General features: G+C 37.1%; 1 protein-coding gene across 1 annotated transcript in view; it reads right to left on the bottom strand.

Annotated features, from left to right (window-relative positions):
* Positions 1-818, bottom strand: part of LOC120777832 (G protein alpha i subunit) — a 33,567-nt gene extending 32,749 nt beyond the window's left edge. The window contains exon 1 of the mRNA XM_040109369.1: positions 121-818. Within this exon, the coding sequence (XP_039965303.1) occupies positions 121-241 (121 nt within the window). The 5' untranslated portion in view covers positions 242-818. The remainder of the gene's footprint in view (positions 1-120) is intronic.
* Between the last annotated feature and the right edge of the window lie 24,135 nt (positions 819-24,953).

Below are 24,953 nucleotides of genomic sequence, written 5' to 3' on the forward strand. Positions count from 1 at the left end.
AGAGAGATAACGACTAAATTTAAGCAGAAACACTATGGGAATATGCCAGCAGTAGCAATTATTCCAATAATTAATTAAAAGTAATCTTTGATATTGGAAATTCATATAAAAAAAACATACCCAAAAGCAGCAATTTCACCTCTGCAGCCGCACGCTCTGCATCTCTTTGCAGCACCCGATCGATGTTTTTCGAATGTTCCACCGCCTCCTTATCGCGCGACGTACTCACAGCACAACCCATTTTTTATTGCAATTAATTTTTATTTTAAATTATTTTCTTTGCTAGTTTAGTAGCGACACTTCACACTACACCAAGAGATACGAAATTTGCACCGAAATCCAAACCACTGAGACCGCCGATAAATAGTTTATGGTTGAGCTACTCCAGTCGCTGAGTATTCACAAAGCACAGTTACGGTTGCAATTTGCAATTAGGCCTTCGCGTGTAAATTTGTCGATTTTTGGTTGTTTTTTTTCACCAACTGCTCTTTCACGGACGCACGCGTTGATTCTTTTCCTTTCTTTTTCACTGTCGCGTCTGCGCGAATCCACTTTCCTTGCTGCTTCTACCAACCAAATAACTTCACTTTACTATATTTCACTATCAAAAACTTGCGATTTTCACTTTCGTACTCAATTTTGTTGTAATTATTTATTTCTAATCGCAAATGCACATAATTATTTTATTTGCCAATGCAGATTGTAATTTATGATTCACCACTTGAATATTCCTTTTGCTTCTTCACGCACAAATACAATTTACAATTCGTCCGCTAGTTTCACACCACACTACTATTTGGTCAAATGTTTGCGTTGAACTGGCGATCGGCAACAGTGTTTGCAACACGATAGGGTAAAAAATGTGCCGCATGGTGAGTATATTGATGTAGGGAAATGTGTTTTCTTTTCGTAAATTTATTTGAATATAATTTCAATAAATGCTTGAAATTTATGTACATATATTATTTTACCGCTAGTATTTTTTAACTTGCACTTTGAAGAAATCGTAGAATTTTTATTTTATTTTAATAAACTTGTACGCATTTTTGATCGTTGTATTCTAGTGGTGTTGGCATTACTGTTTCTTAATTTTGACAGTATTGTTTACCACTAATTCACTGGTGTAATATCTTCGAATATTGTAATTTGTGTATTTAATATTATTTAGTACATCGCTCTACAATATTCAACTATAAAACTGCTACAAATATTATTTAAAAATGAAGTTATCAAATGTGCAATCAAGTGGTGTCAGAGAATGTAGATTATAGGTGTAATTATAAATATGCATTCTCTGTTGCTGTACTTATTAAAGGTTGTGTTCCTTGCTGGACAGCGTTTACAGTTACTAATGGTGATGGTATTAGCTGATATAACAAAGTTAGCTGCAATTCGGCGTTCTGATCGTGTTCATTAAATTAGTATGAATTTGAAATTATTTTCAATTTGTATTATAAAGCAAAATTTGCAACAAATATTAATGAAAAACTTTTTTTAACACTTGAGAACGAAGCTATGCCATTGGATCAAGCAAGTATCTTAAACAATTTGATGATTTTCACTATTTACTCTTGCAGCTATTTAGGCAGGCTATCAAAAATTATTCGAGACAGTTGCCATATTAGACTAGGGCAGATAACTTCAAAGTAAAAAAAAAATTGGCCGGCTTTAGATAAAATGGTTATGGTCAGACAGATAAGGCTCTCCAGATCAAGAATATACATAAGGGTGGTTTTTTTATTCAACTATTACTTTTTTTTCAATCTCGTCTCGAAATTTCCTTGAAAATACCCAAACAAAAAATTCCCTGAAAATTTTAGCCCTTAATATTAACATTAAGAACTGGACCAAGGCATGTAAAAATTTTCCATAGAAAATGCACTACAATCGTGATTTTTTATCCTTAAATTCCTACAGATCAGAGGCATTTTATGGCATCGCTTTGACTTTAGACACCTATTTCTCAGAATTGTTTACTCTACAAAAGTGCCCAGTGCAACAAAGTCGTAACTCACACCAGCGAGGTAGTACGGGGCTCTAAACCTGATTTTTCCATGAAATTCACATTTTTTGTATTTATCTCGTAAATGACAAGAGCTACAGAAAAAATGTTCATGACAAACTTTTAGGAAAGGTCGCTATCGTTAATACTTTTCGAGATATTCAGCTTTTTAAGTAAGGCTGTATGGAATTTTCATACATTTTTTATTACATACCATCTATGAAGATTCTACAAAGCTTTATTTAAAAGGCCAAATATTTCGAGAAGTATTAATGACAGCGGTGTTGACCACGGAGCTTTTTTGTAGCAAATAAAATTTCCACTGCTTGAAGTTCGTATTGGCACGATTCCGATTACTTTGGCGGAGGGGTAAAAAACCGAATTTCCGTATAAATGGGGTATGTACGGATAGGGGAGCTTCTCCAGAGGAGGAATATCCAAAAATAATGTAAAAATTACTAATATTTTTTTAAAATATTCACGATTAAAAGTTCAAAAATTTGCACTAAGAAAACATGTTATTTCACAAAATTTTTTCACATTTTTTACTTTGTATATTTACCGTGCGATTCTGTAACTTGAGACAGTCTCAAGTCTCTAAATTTGAGATTTTAAGTTAGAGACAATTTTTGAGACTTGAGATGATATTGCTATTCTGTAAGTGACAGTCACAAAATCTATTACATTTCATTATTCAGAGATGTTTTTACACTTGAATGAAAATAAATATGTCGATAACAAATATTAAATTTTCTATAACATAGTCAAAAAACATAATTATCAATGAAAATAAAAATATATGTTGACTTTGTTTCATAATATTTACAGAAATTTATGTAAAATTGATTTATTTTTAACCTTTTCGTGTTTGAGTTGCTTACAAAATATAAAGAAACGGCAATCGATTAATATCTATGATGATCTCTATTCAGTATATTCAAAATGGCAGACAAGAGTTCTTTTTAGTTTTGTGACCTGCTAACTACCAGGTCTCAATATTTTGAGACTAACGCTAGAGACTGTTTAGTGAATAGTAACTAGTCTCAAATTGAGACTTTGTCTCAAAATGTCTCAAATAGAGACTAGAGACTGGTTACAGAATCCCGCTATTAAATACACACTCTAAGCTTTGAAATAAGCTTACATTTCACTTTTATTTTGCTATATTTTACCTAAATTTATTAATTTAAAAATCACTTAGCACACTCATCGTTGAAAAGGTTAGAGTGTTTACAATTATGAGCAAAACGAGCCTTGCCACATCTTAAACAGTAAATATGTAGGATTTTTAACAATTTTTCTTTGTTTGTTTTATCGCGTGATTCTTTTTTCTATATTAACCATAAAAAAATACTTTCTACATATGTATATGTGTAATACGTAATTTATGTGGCTGAAGTACTTTCGAGAAGTTATCATGCACTCACATTGAAACAAAATTTGAGTTTTGGATATGAAGTAGTTATATTTTTTGGTTATTATGCACTCAAACTCATATTTTAAATATAATAATACTAATATAACTACTTTATATCCAAAACTCAAATTTTGTTTCGATATGAGTGCATGATAACCAAAAAATATGACCACTTTATATCCAATATTCAAACAAAACTTAAGTTTTCGTTATAAAATTTATACATTTTGGTTATTATATCTGTCAGCGATTTCAATTTATTTTTTATGATACATTGGTTTGTATATTAGGTGACGATATATATATTAATATATTTAAAATATGAGTTTTGGATATAAAGTGGTTATACATATTTTACGGTTATCATGCACTCATATTGAAACAAAATTTGAGTTTTCGTACTGTACTGTAACCTTACACTTTATTACGTAACATTATTATATAATATTACTTATACATATGTATACATACATAGTATATAATATTATTATAAAATATTACTAATACATGTATATAATATTACATATTTGCTTAATAAATTTAAAAATGAAAATATCCAAAGAAATCGGAATTGTACCTACGTAATTTTTCGAGTTTAAAGTAATTGTGTGAAGACCGACCAGGGTTATATTAAATTTTAAATTTCCAACATAGTATTTTGCAAAAAAAAAAATAAGTGCTAGCAATTAAATTTAAATATGATAATTAAATTAATTTTTTTATACTTCTTAAAAATTATATATAGTAAATCTGAAAGAACAGTCGACAAGTCGCGGCGTTGTTCGTAGAACACATACATTAAAAGTATCGAAAATAAAGGGCATGTGAAACATCGCTAAAGAATTCAAAACGTTACAGTCGCGTGAAAGCTGCATTTGAAGAGCAAGGGCTTATTTTGACAGAGCGGATTTGCAGAACACATAAACAGCCGATGGCGCTGTCTGGCGTCGAAAACAGCACCGTCGGTACATTTAAACGTCGCATGGGATCATACCGTACGCGTTTTGCGTCTCCAAGTCCCTTTGGATCGAGAACGATAAAATACCTTTGCACCAAATATTTTATTTGATATTTTGCTACGCATCGCACTGGTCACAGGAGGAAGTCCGTCCGAAAAATAGCATAGTCAGCAAAGCGGTAGTATTATACCAAGTGGAACATCAGGAGGCGTCAGTTAAAGTTGGTGGCCCTTACAAAATGGTTCAAATCGACGAAAGCAAAAAAAAGAAAATTTAATAAAGGGAAGCTTAAAAATAAGCAATAGGGGTATTCTCTTGCTCTTTCAAAACCCGGTGCATGGTGCAAGAATTGCAGATTTACTGCGGCACAACAACAAACACACGCAGAAAAATATTTGCAAGGGCTGTAAAATATGTCAGACCAAAACCTATGTATATTTGCGTGCAATGTCACGCAAAAATATAATTGCAACCCTGTTGTAGTTGCCATTTTACATAAAGACATATTACGTCGTTAAATTGTTGAGGAAGATAAGTTTTAAATGGATTTTATTATTTCTATTTAAATTTTAAAGATTTGTTACAGGTTTTTTTTCTTAAAAATGTATGCAGAAGGTGCGCCAATTCACAATAGCCATGCTTAATAGTCATTCACAACAAATTGACCGAATTAGCCATTCATATATCACTAGATTCTGCAATGGGTGCTCTCGTGCTCTTGTATATTTCGGTATAGTATTTTTGCAATCTGCAATCTTGCAAGAGCAAGAGAATACCCCTAATATTAGATAATTACTTATATGTTTTTCTCATTTTAAGCAGGAGGGTGGAAGGTTACTGGGTGTTGGGGATGGCAGCGACGACCTGCGGTTGGAGGTATGTCCGGATAATGTCAGGTCTGCGGAGATGCTCATAATCTGAATAAAAAAAAATGTTGTTGAACGAATCACAGGTAGGAGCATCGACGTGTAAACCACAGTGATCGGGAGAATCCATTTGTGGCGGAGGATGGGACACATACGCAGCGAATAGAATTCCAGTGGCGTTGTTATAAAAATATTTTTTGTATTTGTATTTAATTATAATAATCAAGAAAACTTCGCGGATTTGATTCTTGAGTACGTTTGGCAAAAAAATGTGGCCAACAGACATGAGGATGATAAATTATTAGAGGAAACAAAATTTACGCGCAAGACATAAAACACTCTTATTTTATTAAATTGGAATAACATCTTTATTTATTATTTTTCTAGGTTCTTGATTGCCGTATTTGGGGTATAATCTATTTATTTTATTTCTCTCAGTTCATTCACAAAAGATGTCGATAAGGTAACAGTGATTATTTGACAGTTTGCAACCCTTTTGTTAATATTGAATTAAAATCATTTTTGCTCTACATAACGAAAAATAAATGTACGCAAGCGAATTACGTACTTCGAATAGCGGTTATTTTCAACTTTAAACGCAAATGTCTCTAAAACTATAAGATTCCCGCGGCTATAACTATACATATGTATATATTCTTAATCTAGAGAATCTCCTCCATCCGACCATATCTATTTTATTCCCGGAATCCTTGGATGGGAAATTAAAATTTTCCCAAAAAAATAGTAAGATGTTGAAAAGTGAAAGAAAAAATAATTTACGGCAATCTGAAGTGAGGAAGAGGAAGGGGAGTGGCGTGGCTGAATTGTTAAGGGGTCAGTAGGTTAATCTTTTTCAAAATTATTATGTTTTTTGCATTTTCTGTTCCCTTATACCCTTGGAATTAATGTAGAAGCCCACTTTACATTGGAAGGTTTCGAAAAAGAAAAAATAGTAATTAGCGGTATGTCAATTTTCCAACGTTTCCCTCCATCTTTGTATGCTTTTTCAGTACATAAAACTTTAAACGCGTTTTTTCAAAATACATTTTTTTAAACTGGCGGACACTATTCCGGTCGAGCTATTCAACCTATTTGCTTCATTTTTTTAATGCTCACAAAACGCCTAGCTACCGTCCCTATATTTTTTATAATTTATTGACAATGTTATGACAAAAATTATGTAAAAACACATGGGGAAAAATTAAAAAAAAAGAGATAATTACTTTTTAATTTATCAACATTTTTTCATGATTCTAATAGGAACGATAACTATTCACGTAGTTTTTAAAAATAAATTGGGTTTTTGTGTTTCAGACGATACAAACATGACAAATCGTGTCCGTCAGTGAAAAGACGCATCTCATTCACCCAACCATTTCTTCGACAGATGTCATCAGAAAATTCCGAAAATTTTTTTATACACTCCACGATATAAGTACTCTACCTTATGATATGTGAAAAAAGTTCTATTGTAGAAAAAAAATTTCTATGAAAAAAATTTCAAAAAAAGGCCAGATTAGCCTACTAACCCCTAAAGGGTTTAAAAATTATTTATCTCAAAAGGAAAAAAAAATATTTCAGCAGCAAGACAGTGAACTGAAAACGTCGTTGTTCATCTTACTACATGTACATTTTGAGAAGCAACAACAACACAATGGCCGGCATGCACACAAAACAACGCAGTTGTCCATTTTGTATGTACACAATTTCGTTGTGACCATACTAATTCCTTTCACTTCAATGAAATTTTAATATTTTGTTCAAAGTGAAATTTTTTATACAAAAAATAAGTAAATAGGTAAATATTTTTGCTTTAAATTATCAATTGTTATTACAAATGATATAATAGAGCTATAATATAGCCATTTTATGCTTTTATTTGTAAAATAACTTCAAGATTGTTAGAGCTGTGAATAATTTTACGTTTTACATATTAGTGGCATCACCACTCTACCTCATCTCTCTATCTTCCATTCTACTGTCGTCGTACTGTCGTTGGCAAATGTAGGAGGATATTGAAGTTAGCGAGAACGACAACTGTCGGCCTGCAGTCGTGTAGTCGTGCAGCTGTCAAAATAACAGTGTCCATAAGAACGTGTGTATTTTAATATTTGACAGATGTAGTTTGCAGTCTGTCGCGCTCTATGCGTTCACCACTTTATCCTCAATTTCCATCAAACGTTCTCACTTCAAAATATAAAACATTTCTACACAGTCAGTTGGCTTTATATTTCCTGAAATTTGTTTCTTGAATTCTGATATGAATTCATCAAAAGTATCAAAGGATTGTCATCAATAGATCAATCATCAATAATGTATTACTACTCTTGTTTCATTCCTTTATCAATTAACAGTGAAAATTTGAAGTGGTTTTCGAATATTTTAATACATACAATGTGGGTACACTTATAGAATCTATTGGTGCACACTTATATGCCCAGTAGGAAATACATTTGGTTGTGCGAAAGGATTTTAATGAAGTTGAGAAGTAGATGACAGCGATAATAAAGAGGAGAATGACGTTTAATGGAGAGAAAAAGTGGTGCACTGATATTTACCAGGTACGGCAGATAGTGCTATTCGAAAGTGCTATTTCTGGTAATGGTAATTATATAAGTAGGTATAGACATGTTGTGTTCAACAGTAAATATTGCTAGAGAAAGGGGTTTTAAATTTTTATATATTGTTGTTAGTCTTACCTTCATTGGGTTTGATAATTTGTTTCCATTCATCCAAAGAAGTTCACTTTCTTCCACTATTATTTATAAACTCGTATTTGGAATATCTTTCTAATGACCTTTTCAGTATATAAATAGCTTCTTCGATGCTTTGAATTATTCAAAATATTGACAGTTTTTATCAACACGTGATAAATATAAACGCTCCTAAGTAATACACTAAGAAGTTCAAATAAAAATTATAGAATTGCAGGTTTCCCTTAACGTTACTGGACCAAGACTTCCCTTTACCATGTAATAACATTACATATGTTAATATCTTACCCAACGAGTTTTCTTTACAATTCCTATCAAAGTATGACAGTTTTGCCGCTTGACCTTCTTTATTTACAGAAGATGAGTGAAAGCATGAAGCCTTGAAGTAACTCCTTTAAACGACGCCTAGCGACAATGGGATTTCCTGTTGGGTAAGTGATTAAAGTGCTCAATTTTCATCATCAATTAGTCGTACTAATTTGTTGAAGCGAAATAACAAAGGCCTATTTTTGTAGCGAATTTCAGTAAGAGAGAGTGATCTTAGGAAATCTTTTTCCTTAGGTTTAGTGATAAACATCCGCTGACGACTCGACGACTATGTACAAATTAAGAATAGATACAATTTTGTATACACTTGCTATTTATAAAACTATTGATCTTTTAAGGCCACACTTTCTCCTGCTAACGAATCGACACGACAAATATCGAAGTGTCGGCTAAGAAAGTTGAGCTTGCTTGTTGCTTACGAAACTAATTTTTTCGATGCTTTGGCACCTCATTACTGGTTCGAATGCATAAAGTTCAAATTATCTGTTTATTATTTTACGATTTTTTAATCAAAAGAAAATCCCCGATATTCCGCTCCACCAAGTGATCGTGTGATCGTGAATTGTTGTTCGATATGTCTCGAGTGTAAATAAACAATAAAGTCAGGCGAGCAGGCATTCTAACACAACATACATACATATGTATTTATATGCATGTGTAGGAAGGTATGTATTTGTAAGTGTTGTTGTAAAAGTTTCGGTGCGGTGATCGACATTATTGATCGACGCTGTTCCGGATGGTTGGCAGGCCGGCCGGCAGCGCAATGTTTACGGTGGCCAACACTCGTGTCTCTCGCTTGTCGGACCGTCGAGGGGTTGCGGTGCAGGTGTTGCACATGCGGCAGGAAACAAATTCCCAGGCCTGTTGCGCGTTGCATTCCATTGCACCAGCAGTTCATGGCGCTCGTCGTCCAACCGAACTCACACTTGATGATCGCTGGCAATTATGTAAAAATGTGCAAGTGTGTGCGTTGCCAAAGATAATTTTAAGTATTATAATTTATGCATGAACTATCATTTATGGACATACATATATGTATTCGTGTGTGTGTTTGTGCGGGTATAAATTTGACATGTTTGCTTTTGAAAGGAAACATTTTGTTAAGCCTCTGTGTTGCACATTCTTACAATCTGGCAGGGGTTGCCGTTATCTCTGTGGCCACCAAATGGTCGCAGCGGTTAAAAATCCATCGTATTTTCATTTGCGTTTTTATTTATTATTTTTGCTAGCATTTGTGATATTAATGTTTCCTTGCAGTTGGGAGACTGAAGTCTTCTTTCATTATTAGTTATTCTTATGAGTTTTTAACATTTGCAACAAGTATGTACATATGTGTACAATTTATGCAACAAAAATACATACATAACACGTGGATCAATAAGTCCCGGGACTAAATAAGAAAAACACATTTTTTGGCAAAACTCGACTTTATTCATCAACATAGTCTCCTTCAAGAGCAACACAATCAGTCCAGTGCTTCTCTAACATTTCACCTACCCTAGTCCCGCCCTAGTCCCGCCGCTATCCGTAGAATGGAAACGGGTCGGTGCTCCTCTCTTATCGTGTGGTCTACTACTAGATGGTCTTCGCGGGCCAATCCTAGGCTACCATGGGTTGATGTGCTATCGCGAGATCCATTTGACCCAAGATAAATTGTATGAGATCCAGTGAGATTAGTTGTGGGAGTTCCGAAAGGCTATTGTCCTGTCGGCGTCTATAATGTAAGGTTGACAATCTTATCGCACGGCGCTGCTGAAGATGTTTGGAAGAAGATGTGGTGGAAACATCTCAGCACTTCCTTTTTTATTGTCCTGCGTTTGCGAGATTTGCTTAAATAGTAGGGAGCACACACATTCAGATATCCCACTGAGCAGGTGTGAATAGAATTTTGCCTGAGAAAATTTGAAATGACCACAAGGCATTTAGCTGACTTATAAGCTCGGATACAGGAGTTATATTTTTATGGCTTCACAAAGGACTGAATATATTTGACCAAGTGATCAGCGATCGAACCTAACCTAATCGAACACAAGTATATTATAGATGCTGATTTCGAGCGGATAGCGATGACAATACTTTTATGCACATAAACCAGCAAGTTGCGTTTAATTTAGGGTATGAGAGGTATGAGCGATCACATACATATGTACATATGTATATACAGACGTTTGGGTATGTTTTATTAACTCGGATTTAAGAAAGGCAAAAAAGCTTTAACAGATATCTTTGGTGAGCTTTTATAATGTTTGATAGTTGAAACTGAAGTACTTGTAGCTTAGATCGCTTTCTGATACTGACTCAAACTAATACATTATGCCACACAAAGTTTCTTGATTTTCGATTGTTGGAATTGTTGGAATGAAGCCTCTAATTAACATGGAAATCGTGTCGGATGTAGGCCGTAGGGTTTATCCGCAAAGTAATACAAGTAGGACTGAGTCGATTTAAAAAACTTTATTGAACCAATCGTTACAATTCTTTAAAAACTTTTCAAATAAGCCCCTTCTGCATCGTTGCAGCGCTGCCGACGCAATTTTCAAGCATTAAAGGCGTCACGGAAGGCATTCTTCTGAATAGTCTTGAGAGCCGAGATGCATGCTGCTTGGATCCCTTCTGTCGTCTCAAAATGCTTGTCTTTCATCGGTATTTTTAGGTAAGGAAACAAAAAAAGTCCGGGGGGCCACATCAGGGCTGTAGGGCGGTTGCGGAAGCATTGGGATGCCGGCCTTGGCTAGGTACATAGCCCTCCAAGAGAAAGACGGTGTGAGCCGGGGCGTTGGCTTGTAACTTCCAATCGGCTGCGATGTCTTGTCGGACCCGAGTGACCCTTCGTTTGAGTCTCTTGAGAACTTCCACATAAAACTTGGCGTTGACGGTTTATCCAGGAGGAACAAATTCATGGTGGACGATGCTTTTGATGTCAAAAAAGACAATTAGCATCGTTTTCATCGCCGGCGTGTGCCACTTGAAAGATTGCCTCTTTGTCTCGGGAGCATACTCAAAGATCTATGACTCGTCACCTGTAATAATGTTTTTCAAAAATTGGAGTTTCTTTCACACATGTTCAAATTTTCTCATCAAGCTTCTACTCGCTGCAATTTCTGGTCGTACCTCTGATCTAACGAACGCTGCATTTACCAGGTACGGCAGATAGTGCTATTCGAAAGTGCTATTTCCGGAAATGGTAATTATATAAGTAGGTATAAACATGTTGTGTTCAACAGTAAAGATCGCTAGAGAAAGGGGTTTAAATTTTTATATATTGTTGTTAGTCTTACCTTCATTGGGTTTGGTTTTGCACGAAATGATTCTTAAAGTCCTGCACAAATTTACACATATTACAACTGTCATTGATATTTTTTTCCATTCATCCAAAGAAGTTCACTTTCTTCCACTATTATTTATAAGCTCGTATTTGGAATATCTTTCTAATGACCTTTTCAGTATACAAATAGCTTCTTCGATGCTTTGTATTATTCAAAATATTGACACAGGTTCTATCAACACGTGATAAATATTAACGCTCCTAAGTAATACACTAAGAAGTTCAGAGAAAAATTATAGACTTGCAGGTTTCCCTTAACGTTACTGGTCCAAGACTTCCCTTTACCATGTACATACTTACGAGTATGTATGTTAATATCTTACCCAACGAGTTTTCTTTACAATTCCTATCAAAGTATGACAGTTTTGCCGCTTGACCTTCTTTATTTACAGAAAATTTCTGGTCGTACCTCTGATCTAACGAATGCTGCACCACTCACAGAAAGACGTTGCGCGAAAATGTTTGTCCTGATTCTTCAGGTGCTTGGAGACAACTGACCAGCCGCTCGTTCGTTAGCTAGGAACGCCGTCTACCGAATCCAGTCGTTACGCGTACGCTCCGAAGTACAGTCGCGGAGGAAGAAAATCAGTCCTAATATTTTCCGAACAAACCTTGTATAGAAAGCTTTGTATCTAATTTGCATCTTTTCCAACTTCATAATATATAAACATAAGATAAATAGATGAGAATTGCACCGCTACCTTAGGTATATTTTGCCTATATATGAACTAACATACTTGTACATCTGATCAAAAATAATACAGAATGTCAAAAAAAATACATTTTCTAGTAAAAATCTGTTTTATAGCCTTCAGAGTAGGCTCCCGATCCAATAAAAAGGCGCCAACGCTAATCCAAATTTTCATACGCTTGTTAGAAGCCTCGACTGGGATGACCTTCAGTTTAAAGGAAGATATTCAAAAAGTATTTCTTTAGCTTGTTCGATCTTATAGTGAGAGGTGGATGGACAGCTGGCATGAAGCAAGTTTTCCATTGCTTCACAAGCTTCGCTGAATCCGAAATGATGAAAAAGACTCCTAGAAACACTTCTATAAAAGTCATAGAATTATATTCTGTCGAACAAACGATAAATCGTGTATCGTAATTATATTCGTTGTGCCAGGCTTTATTTCCATTACATATTTTTTATATTTCACAGTAGTCCATTAGAGCGGGTCGATTTTTATACTCTCGCAACAATGTTGCTAAGGAGAGTATTATAGTTTTGTTCACATAACGGTTGTTTGTAAGTCCTAAAACTAAAAGAGTCAGATATAGGGTTATGTATACCAAAGTGATCAGGGTGACGAGTAGAGTCGAAATCCGGATGTGTGTCTGTCCGTCCGTCCGTCCGTCCGTGCAAGCTGTAACTTGAGTAAAAATTGAGATATCATGATGAAACTTGGTACACGTATTCCTTGGCTCCATAAGAAGGTTATGTTCGAAGATGGGCAAAATCGGCCCACTGCCACGCCCACAAAATGGCGGAAACCGAAAACCTATAAAGTGTCATAAATAAGCCATAAATAAAGATATTAAAGTGAAATTTGGCACAAAGGATCGCATTAAAGAGGGGCATATTTGGACGTAATTTTTTTGGAAAAGTGGGTGTGGCCCCGCCCCCTACTAAGTTTTTTGTACATATCACGGAAACTACTATAGCTATATCAACCAAACTCTACAGAGTCGTTTTCTTCAGGCATTTCCATATTCAGTTCAAAAATGGAAGACATCGGATAATAACCACGCCCACCTCCCATACAAAGGTTATGTTGAAAATCACTAAAAGTGCGTTAACCGACTAACAAAAAACGTCAGAAACACTAAATTTTACGGAAGAAATCGCAGAAGGAAGCTGCACCCAGGCTTTTTTTAGAAATTGAAAATAGGCGTGGCCTCGCCCACTTATGGACCAAAAACCATATCTCAGGAACTACTATACCGATTTCAATGAAATTCGGTATATAATATTTTCTTAACACCCTGATGACATGTACGAAATATGGGTGAAATCGGTACACAACCACGCCTTCTTCCAATATAACGCTATTTTGAATTCCATCTGATGCCTTTTCTGTATAATACGAGTATATACATTAAGAACCAAAGATGATAGCGGAATAAAAGTTTACAAAAATACGGTATTTGAAAAATATGTAAATGACGTATAATGAAATCTCGATTATCACTTTATCATGCGAGAGTATAAAATGTTCGTTGACACCCGAACTTAGCCCTTCCTTACTTGTTCTTACTATATATCGCGTTTGCGAGAAATGTTCTATAGATCATTCTGCACTACTTTGTCTAAGAGACTAGGGTCTAAAACCGGTTTGGGGCCAGCGATTCTGAATAATCGGTTGTGTGGGAGATTCCAACAAATCATAAATATTATATCAAAATTCATCTTCACTGGGATATCTCAAAAACTGACGAACAAGTCCCTTAAAATCTTCGGCTTAAAATTCGCTGGCTCGAATTTAGACCCATATTCTTACAATGAGAAACTGTTAGGAGGATCCTTTTTCATCTTTATCGCATCTATTTCTTTTACTGGCATGTAAGATTTTTAATCTGTTGTAATACAGCCTGTCAACTTTTACTGTACAATCCTTTCAGAAAAAGGTGCTGCCTTAGCGTAAATTATCAGCCCTCTCTATTGCAAGTTAGCCGACGTTTAGGTTATGGTGAATGTATTTAGCACTGAAAATTCGTTTTAAATTCTTCATCAAAGCGTTAAGAAAACGTTTTTTATTTCGTTTAAAAATCACTTTTATTTTCCGCGCCCCTTTCCCACCGCTATATTTAGATACGTTTGTATGTTGTGTGCTCAGCTCATTCAAGGCTGCTAATGCCAATATTTCTTTTTTACCAAAAATTTTCCAGCCACATCAAGTAAACAATGAAAGATCACCCCAATTTTCGAGCCATCATCGACATCGTACGTCACACGTTGATATCGTTGACGGCGGCTGGCGATGGCAGCGCCTCTAACATTGATAGTAGCGTTGAGCAAACAACAGGACGGACGGACGGACGGACGGACAGACATGATTTACACATGTTTACAGCACAATCACAAACGGCGGCAAGTACAGCAACAACACGCCGAAGCAGCAATTGACGTGGCAATAACAACAATAGCAGCAACAACTCCATGCAACAATTCATCAAATGGCGAGCAGCAGACGCCGAATGAGAATTGCTCGCAATGAATTTTATAGTCGCACATACACTATACAAACAACAAAATACGCCTAGGATGTCTGTCTGTCTCTGAACAATATTTATATGCATTTCTTATAGTGCATTTATCGCTGTTGTTGTTGTTGTTGCAGCGTACTCATACTCACTCCATTCAATTGTTGGTTGCTGCTGAGTAAAATACGGTTGATGCGGTTTTGCGGGAGCGTCATTTTAAGCGCTGAGCAACAGCAACTCTGCTGTGGGGCTGCCGCGTTGACGGTGGCCGCCGCAGCCTTGCATAAGCTGCCACGCATTGGAGACTTGAAAGCTGCAGCAGCGCATTGGGTGGTCCCTGCGCGATGCCTCAGCATGCTAACGAGTGCCAACGTCTGCTTATGAACTATCCACACATACACACACATAGCTACAAATGCTGGCGGCAAGCAGCCGGTTGACGCGCGGTAGCATAAGACATTAAAATTTAATATCATCTTCCAATTGCGGTCACAGCGTTTTGTTTTTCCTTCAGTCAGTAGTTTCTTATTATCATCGATATTGTTGTTGTATGGATTACCAGTGCCGATCTTTAGCTGACAACAGCATAAAAATTGCAGCAACACTACTCACTTAAACACCTCCACACAAAGCCGCTGGCCGCTTGCCGCCGCTGCTGTGGCTGCCGTGGCTGATGCCAACGAAGTTGACTGACAGCGACGGCGAACTTCAATTGAGCCACTCAGCTGTGCCATGGGCAAACCAGAAACCAATATGGGTATAAAGCAGCCAACAAAAAACATAAGAGCAACAAGAGCAACAAAAACAACAAAACAGCAGCCAACAGCAGCCAACAGCTAAGGAAAACAGCTCAAGATTAACACAATTGCAGCGCTAGTGACTTATCGAAATCTATTTGCTTCACCGAAAACGTTGTGCGATGGATGGCCTGATGGATGGATGGATGGACGGCGAATGGATGCATGGGCGAATGGATTTACTTTGAACGACGCGTGATTTTCGTCACTTCTAAAATACATACATACTTACATACATATGCGCCTTCATTTACATGTGTTTGTTCGTATGTTTGTGTATACAAGTATTAGTTTAAGTGTATCTCTCCATTAAGGTAGTCCTTTATGCAACGGTGCTTTAACTATAATCACATTAAATTTATAGACGTTTATACCCTGACCGGTAAATAATATTGTACAATATTTGTAACAACCTGCACGATTGGTTGGAGACCTAATAACGTACAGGGTGTTTTTTTAGACGTGTGGTTTTCAATGAGGCAATACTTTTTTCGCTAAGTCTTTTTGATAGCTGTTGCTTGACTTAATATGATTGCCATTTTGTAATGAATGCCGTTGCATCCTTTTTGAGGTGTGCTCCTTAAGCAGAGGCAATCATTGGTTCATAGATCCAAGAAACCAAGTTAAGGGTTAAGTATTCTGCTCTTTTTTAAACTAAGATAAAAAAAAATGAAAAACATTTTTACAATCCTTTTTTATGTTTTTTATTGACATTTTAATAATATAAAAAAAAAAATTTGAAGAAAAAAAACCAAAATTCGTCGAGAGAACCACCTGGTGTAGTGGGTGGGGTTCAAAAAAAACTGTCCTGGTTGACGTGATTTTAACCCCTTGTTGAGATCTAAAACACAAAAAACAAGAAGATTCTTCATTAGTAAGGATGTCGTTATCGGGTTGACCATTTTCAAAAAAAAATAATAATAATAACAAAATGGCGTCGACTTGAAAAAAAATTTTTGGCCCGATTTTTTCGACCTTTTCGAATTTTTTAAAAATACTTCAAATCAAAATTTTTGGAAATCCAAGGCAGGCACGATAGAGCATTGTATACAGAAGATATATACCACATTTCAAAGGAATCGGTTCAGTAGAACTTGAGATATCATGTCAACCACCTCAAAAAAAGTAGTTTCGAGAAAAATGCGTTTAAAGCTTAGGAGATAATTCTAGTGAACACGGACGCCACGACACAAAATCGGCTGTATCTCCGAAAATAAGTCGAATTTTGAAAAATCCTTCCAAGGTCATATTTTTGAAAGTCTAAACAAAAAAAATCGATTTTCAAAATCCTAGACCAGAATACCCCTTTAAACAGCCGCGTTTTACGTAAGAATCGCGAGCGAGATAATGGTGGTGGCCTAGCCTTCATATTGCACAACACTGTGCCGTATCGTCTCATCGACCCGCAGGGATACTATCCTAGAATGTTAGGATATATCTATCCGGTCAGGCGATGTCGAGCTCGAAATATTTAATATATACATCCCCCCAATTACATGTTGCCCCACAGGATATAACCCGAAGGTGCGCTACTTCGCGGTGAAAACCGTTTGGTACTAGGCGACTTTAACGCGCACCCTGATCTTTGGCATTCCTGCCTGTCAAACGATCGTAGGGAGTTGGAGCTGGCTGAACAGATTGACGATTCGACATTCTACTTAATTAATGACGAAGCCCCCACCAGAGTTATGGGCACCTGATAAATAGAGTAACCTGGCGACCATCTGCCCATAATTATCTCGATCGAGGAACCTCCTGTTTTAGCTAATGAGCGCGACACCTTACGCCATGCCGATCCTGGGGATCCCCGAATAAGGGATCTCAATTTGGAGATTCGGCAATTGGTAAACCATCATAAGCGGACGAAATGGATAGAGCATCTGAGGTCCTGCAACCTCTCCACCGGTGTGAGTAAGCTTTGGGCTACTGTCAAGGCTATGTCTAACTCGAGGAGACATGACGACCGAGTTGAAGTTCAATTCAATGGTCATGCCTCTTCGGACCCGAAGAAGTGCGCGAGCTATTTTAGCCGTCAATTTACACTGCACCCTTCGGTAGACAAAACCACTTACTTTCACCCTTCAGGAGGTTCAGAATGTCATCAACAAATCGAAATCTTCTAAATCCATTGGCCCTGATGGAATCAACATGCTTATGTTAAATCATCAAGGCTCAACGGGAGTAAGCTATCTTACCAAGGTCCTCAACCTGTCGCTGACCACTCTTCAAATAGCCGATGTGTGGAAAGTCGGAAGAGTGGTCCCACTACTGAAACCTGGGAAACCCGCCAACAAAGAGGAGTCCTATCGTCCGATAACTTTCCTCTCCCCAGTAGTGAAGCCACTTGAGGCCTTGTTACTCCCGACCTTCACTCACCATCTGAGCCTAGCCAACCACCAGCATGGATTCCGAAAAGTGCACAGCACCACCACAGTAATTAGCATCATAAACGCCCTGATAGTTCGTGGCCTTAACCAGAAACCACCCTGTGAGAGAACAATCCTCGTAGCGTTGGACTTGTCAAAAGCTTTTGACATAGTCGACCACACAACGCTACTGCGGGATATCGAAAAAACTACGCTTTCTCCAGGACTGAAGAGGTGGACCTGAACTACCTGAGCGGTCGGCAATCATCCGTACTATTTCGAGGTGAAACATCTAAACTGAGAAGAATTAAACAGGGGGTTCCGCAGGGTGGTGTTCTCTCCCCGCTACTGTTTACCTTCTACATCTCGAAACTCAAACAGCCACCAGAGACTTTCCATAACCTCGTACGCAGATGATTGTACGATATTGACGTCCCTCACTGCACGGAACCTCACACTTTCCCCCACTAAATCCACAGCGACTATTTTTACGAACCGGACGAAGGAGTATAGACTTGAGCTTAATATTGCAGTCGGTGGCGTCAAAATTCCGACTGTCAATAATCCTAAGATTTTAGGTGTAACTTTTGATAGCCTATGTTCCTTCACTCCCCATATGACCGCGATTATCGCTAAGGTACAGAGCTGCAACAAAATCCTCATATCGCTAGCCCGCAGCACATGGGGAAAAGACAAAGAAACCTTGTTGGCAACATACAAGGCAATCGGCCGGTCGGTCCTCAATTACACCGCACCAATATGGTCGCCTGGATGCAGTGGTATGCAGATGAGGAAACTTCAGACCTGTCGAACAATGCACTTCGGATCACGACAGGATGCCTCTTGATGTCTCCCATCGAACACCTATGTAGTACATAGTGAGACGCTTATGCTCCCAGTTAAGGACCATAACGCACTCTTCTCCAAGCAGTTTCTGCTAGGATGTTTTCGTAGAAATCACCCTTGTAGCAATCTGCTTGGAGCGGAACCGCCTCCTAGGAACATCAAGAGGTCCTGCCTTAACTAAGTGGGCGGCATCGAACAGTACGCCGGCCGGACTTCGGACGCAACTAACTTCCGACAGGCACTGACCGCCATTCACAGTATAGCTGTCAACATCTTCACCAACTTTCTTCCAGTGAACGGCGTTCTTGGAGTCAAATCGCAAACGAAGAGCTCGAGTTGCCGCGAGAAACGCTACTGACCCTGGCGCAGCTTCGTTCTGAACACTGTAGCAGGTTAAACTCCTACTTATCCAGAATAGACCCAAACCTATCCCATATATGTCCTGCATGAAATGAGTCTCCGCATGACACTGGCCACCTCTTGACTCTTGACTTGAAGAGGCGGTTGATGCGTTCAGAACTCATATTTTGGAGATACCTCGATCAGAGCGGCAAAATTGCTTAGACAATTGGTACATAACTGATAATCAACATCGAATCGACGATTAACAGTCAGAGATCTTACTGGCATTGTTGAAAAATTGGAAGGATCAGTGAAAACCATTTTAAATGATCATTTGGCCCTACTAAAGGTGAAAGCACGATTGGTTCCAAAATCACTAAATTTTTTCACAAACACCGTCGCGTTAAAGTGTGTGAAATAATGCATGAAATCATGAAACGTATTATTACTGGCGGTGACTCTTGAACTTATGCTTACGATCCGGAAACAGACGATCAATCGGCCGAATATCGTGGCAAAGGTGAGCCAAAATCGAAAAAGCCACGTCAAAGCAGGTCAGAAATTAAGGTTATATTAACAGTTTTCTTCGATTATCGAGGTGTGGTGCACTCCGAATTCATTCTGACCGGGAAGAAAGAATACTATTTTAGTGTTATGACTCTTTGTTTTTGCACCGTTGCCTAATGCATTGATTTTTCGTGAGTTTTTCGCCAAATTTTCGATCAATATCGTGCCGCGAGCACCGTATTCGTCCGATTTAGCTCAGCAAACTCAAACGATCACTCCGGGGAAAATTTTTTGAGTCAATTGAAGACATTAAACGTGAATCGCATTGAAGGCTATTCGCGAAATTGAGTTTAACAACTGTTTCGAGGATTGGAAAAACTTTGGAACTATTGTATTGGGGTCAAGGGCGATTAGTTTGAGAGAATCGACATAGATTTTTAAGAATTAGTTAAGAATTTTAAAATTATGAACAAAGTCGTACTATTTTTTGCCTGTAGCAGTAGTTAATTGAGAATATTTTGAAAAACAATAAAGCGATTTTCGACTATTAATATTTCCTTTTAGTGAAGTCGGTCATAATGTTGCAGTCAATAGGAGGTTGGGACGACTGTTGGTTTACACAAGATAGCGCTACATAACATACATATGTATATCTTCAACGGCCATATATCTTCAAAAATGATGATAACTTACTATTTGATGCGTGAAATTGAAGCTCGTGACCTTGGCGACATTTGGTTTCAACAAGACGGTGCCACTTCCCACACATCGCATCAATCAATGGATTTATTGAGAGAACACTGCGGTGAGCTGATAATTTTTTGTTCTGAGCCAGTCGATTGGCCACCAAGATAGTGTGATATCACACAGTTAGACTTTTTTCTGTGGGGATATGTAAATCTAAAGTGGACCATCTGAGACGTAGCCACGGCCAACATTTGAAATAGATAATCTTCGACAAATAAATGCCAAAGAATGTTCCTTCGTTTGATAATAATTCCACACTAAATTTAAAGTTTCTGTGTTTTTTCTTTAAAAAAAAGTTAGGAACCTGGAAATGGATCACCATTTACATACATATATCGCATATTAGTGGATATGTGAGTCATTTTAATGATGACACAAAAAAATCGATTGAAGAAGCATGCATGACATGTTTGACAATACCGTAATAATAATTACTTGCTGAAAGTACAAGTACACAAAAGAGTTTTTGACCTTTGTTACTGCGAAAACTCCCGTTCGATGTTATTGCAGCGCGTGAATTATATATGACCTTTTGGAAGGTCAAGCATATGCTTCCGAACTTTTCAGCCGGTGCAGATCAGTAAATATACACATATGTATGTATGATCGAGCTCCCAGTATGTATATTTGTATAAGAATCGCCGCTGGAAAATTCTCAGTTCAGCTGTTGTCTACATTGTTTGCTAATCTGTGGCATCTCATTCGCAGATACTTAAAATGCTCAACGCAACGCAACCTGATTATTGCTGAAAATTTCGGCTAAATAAAGTTTCGTCATTGTTGTTTCACCTGAAATAGTCGACAAGTGAATGGAGGCGGTCTTAATCATTGCAAAAAACGTTAGAAGTGGCGAACAAAGTCTTTTAGTCAGCGATTTTTGTATTTACGGTATAAAGCCGGAAGGTTTACCATTACTTTTATGATTTGCCTTACACAATGCCACCAATTAGTTCGCCTTTGATAAATTCCAATGAAATGAAAGTGCGTGTGATTTTTAGAGGAGTGTGTTCAGTCTCTGTGTGATTTTCCATAATTAAAATTTTTTGGTTTAAAATTTACTTAAGGTTTTTAAAAAATTATTCAAGTGTGAATATTGTAAAACATTTCCTGCCCAATACATAGAGTCGAAACACACGCGTCAGTCCATTTTAGCATGTAAAACTTCAAATGCGTTTTTTACTGAAACAGCAGCTTTCAAAACGGGCGGCGATGGTACTCGGATACGATCGTATGCATTCACTTCAAATTTCCGCATAGTGTAGTTATACTGTGTTAGATTAGATTGTTAATAACTCACAGTGGTCGAAATGACAAATTTGGCACGGATTGTTTTTTTCCTTTAAATACTTAAAAAATATACAAATATAAAACCTCGAAAATAAATTTTTTGAAAAAAAAAATTAAAAAATGTTAATTTTATAGAAATTTTCATTTTCAGCTGATAGTAAAAGGTCCACCTCTTCGCCCACATTGCCTGATACTTCTCTTTGCAAATTTTGATGAAAATCTTTTGTGCGCGCCTCTAACGCCACAACTGAGCTCATCCCAATTGGAAGTAATAGATTTAATTAATTAATATTTTGTGGACAAATTTTTATGCCGGACGCCATCAGCAGAAGCTGTATGGAAGAAGCTGAGGAAGAAACACTCATCACTTCCTTCTTACTGCTAATATGCCATGGTAGTTCTGCATTTTTCTACCAGTTTGCACTTAAAATTTAACAATTGCTTTTTATACTCTCGCAAAAAAGTTGCTAAGGAGAGTCTTATAGTTTTGTTCACATAACGGTTGTTTGTAAGTCCTAAAACTAAAAGAGTCTGATATAGGGTTATATATACCAAAGTGATCAGGGTGACGAGTAGAGTTGAAATCCGGATGTCTGTCTGTCCGTCCGTCCGTCCGTGCAAGCTGTAAGTTGAGTAATAATTGAGATATCATGATGAAACTTGGTACACGTATTTCTTGGCTCCATAAGAAGGTTAAGTTCGAAGATGGGCAAAATCGGCCAACTGCCACGCCCACAAAATGGCGAAAACCGAAAACCTATAAAGTGTCATAACTAAGTTTTCATAAATTAAGATATTAAAGTGAAATTTGGCACAAAGGATCGCATTAGGGAGGGCATATTTAAACGTAATTTTTTTGGAAAAGTGGGCGTAGGCCTAGCCCCTACTAAGTTTTTTGTACATATCTCGGAAACTACTATAGCTATATCAACCAAACTCTACAGAGTCGTTTCCTTCAGGCATTTCCATATACAGTTCGAAAATGGAAGAAATCGGATACTAACCACGCCCACCTCCCATACAAAGGTTATGTTGAAAATCACTAAAAGTGCGTTGACCGACTAACAAAAAACGTCAGAAACACTAAATTTTACAGAAGAAATGGCAAAAAGAAGCTGCATCCAGGCTTTTTTTAAAAATTGAAAATAGGCGTGGCGTCGCCCACTTATGGACCAAAAACCATATCTCAGGAACCACTTCTCCGATTTTAATGAAATTCGGTATATAATATTTTCTTAACACCCTGATGATATGCACGAAATATGGGCGAAATCGGTTTACAACCACGCCTTCTTCGAATATAACGCTATTTTGAATTCCATGCCTTCTCTGTATAATACGAGTATAAACATTAGGAACCAATGATGATAGCGGAATAAAACTTTACAAATATACGGTATTTGAAAAATATGTAATTGAATATAATGAAATCTCGATTATCACTTTATCATGCGAGAGTATAAAATGTTCGGTGACACCCGAACTTAGCCCTTCCTTACTTGTTTTATAAATACTTTACTGTTAAATTTTTCGATAAAAATAACTTTTTTCAAGTCCGACCTTCTGCCAAAAATTTATGTGCAGTTACTTTACTGATATGTTTTATGTCAAGGCCCTACAAAAATATATACACATATAAAAGATTTCCGTCTGTTTTGTCTGTTCATAGGTGAACCAGTCTCTCAGTTTTTAAGATGTCGGTCTGCACACGTCCTTGCTCATAAAAAAAAACAGAACCTCCGATACCGGACAACGTAGCATATCATAAAGCAGCCATACAGCTAACCGATCGAGCTCAAAACCTTGTATGGAAACCTTTTTTTTTTTTGTCAAGGTATCTTCGTGAAATTTGAAATTTGGCTTAGTTTATTATCAAAGAAGTAGCTACGATCTCCGAAGTTCCTCCGAAGTCCTTTTTAAAAAGGTGATTCGCTAATTTTAGCATGAAAGACAAACTTGGGTCTTTTTTGAGGGTTCTGGACTGTCCTAAGCCCTTAAATTTTAATTAATGTGTCAATTTTAAGATCTAACATTGTCGCGGATTGTGGTTAACGATGTCTGTTGTTGCCCTTTTCAAGTTCTCAATAGCGTAGATTAACTCCATAAAGCCGCACATACAGTAGCCTCCAATTTTATGATTACATCCCAGGTTCTTTACATTTTTTCGTGTTAAAAAACGCGCAACGTAAACAAAATTCGGAAAAGTCGTCGTTTTTTGTACATCTGTGTGACGCGTGTCGGCCGAGCAAGTGCGGCGGCAGGATATAAGTAGGCACATGTGTGCGAGTGTGAGCTGCCGCACGATTTCCAGCAGCCTTAATCGATTGCAGGGGCATTTCGGGTGTGTAGATTTGAGCGTAATTAATTTTCATAGTCAAAATTAGTTGGTATGGCCCAACAGATTCCGTAAACAAACACACATATTACATATCGCTCTGACTATGCTCACTCGCCGGGGGTGCCACCGCTGCACTTGCTCTTCTACATGTGCCCATTATCCCTGGTGCTATGTTTGAAGCGGGTGCCAAGCGTGTGTCGCTACCGTTGCCTTTCCCGCCAAGTCTTCTGCCTCTGCCGCTCGTTCTTGGTGATTTGCTCAATTTATACGCCTGCACGAATTGCTTTAATTATTACTTTGCTGTTAATATAAACATTTCTAAATTTAGCACAAATCATTTTGTTCTTTTTTCTGCATTTTTTATTTTTTCTTTTCATTTGTAGTTTCGGCTTTTTTGTTTGGCGCTCGTTTAGTGTTGCGCGTAAAGGAAATTTTATGTGTCGATTCTAGTAGTTTATGGCTTTGAAATGGTGATAGTAATGCAAATAGCACTCGTTCCTTGTACATTTTGTCCGTTTAGTGATTTTGTTCTGCAGAGTTTTCGAAAATGAGGTGTTTATGAAATGCCGTAAATTTTAAAATAAGTCTGGAGTAATGCCTTTGTTTCGTCAGCTAAATTTCAATTCATGGAAATTTTTGAAAGTGTGTAAAGGCACACCATTCATTTTAGCAACAAAATGTTATGACCTCGATAGAGATTGCGTGGGAGTGTAATTACCTTAATATGAATAAATACTTTAAAAGCCAAAAAAAAAATTTATCTTCCATATGTAAATAATACTATGTCATTACTACTTTGTATATCATAGGCCCAAAAATTGTCTAAGCTACTTGTCTTAACCTGAGGTACCTGGCTGTATTTATGAAACGTTAATGGTAGAGACACAACAATTCTCAGTATGTAAACCAAAG

The sequence above is a fragment of the Bactrocera tryoni genome, chromosome 5 (assembly GCF_016617805.1).
Source record: "Bactrocera tryoni isolate S06 chromosome 5, CSIRO_BtryS06_freeze2, whole genome shotgun sequence".
In the NCBI taxonomy this organism is placed as follows: domain Eukaryota; kingdom Metazoa; phylum Arthropoda; class Insecta; order Diptera; family Tephritidae; genus Bactrocera; species Bactrocera tryoni.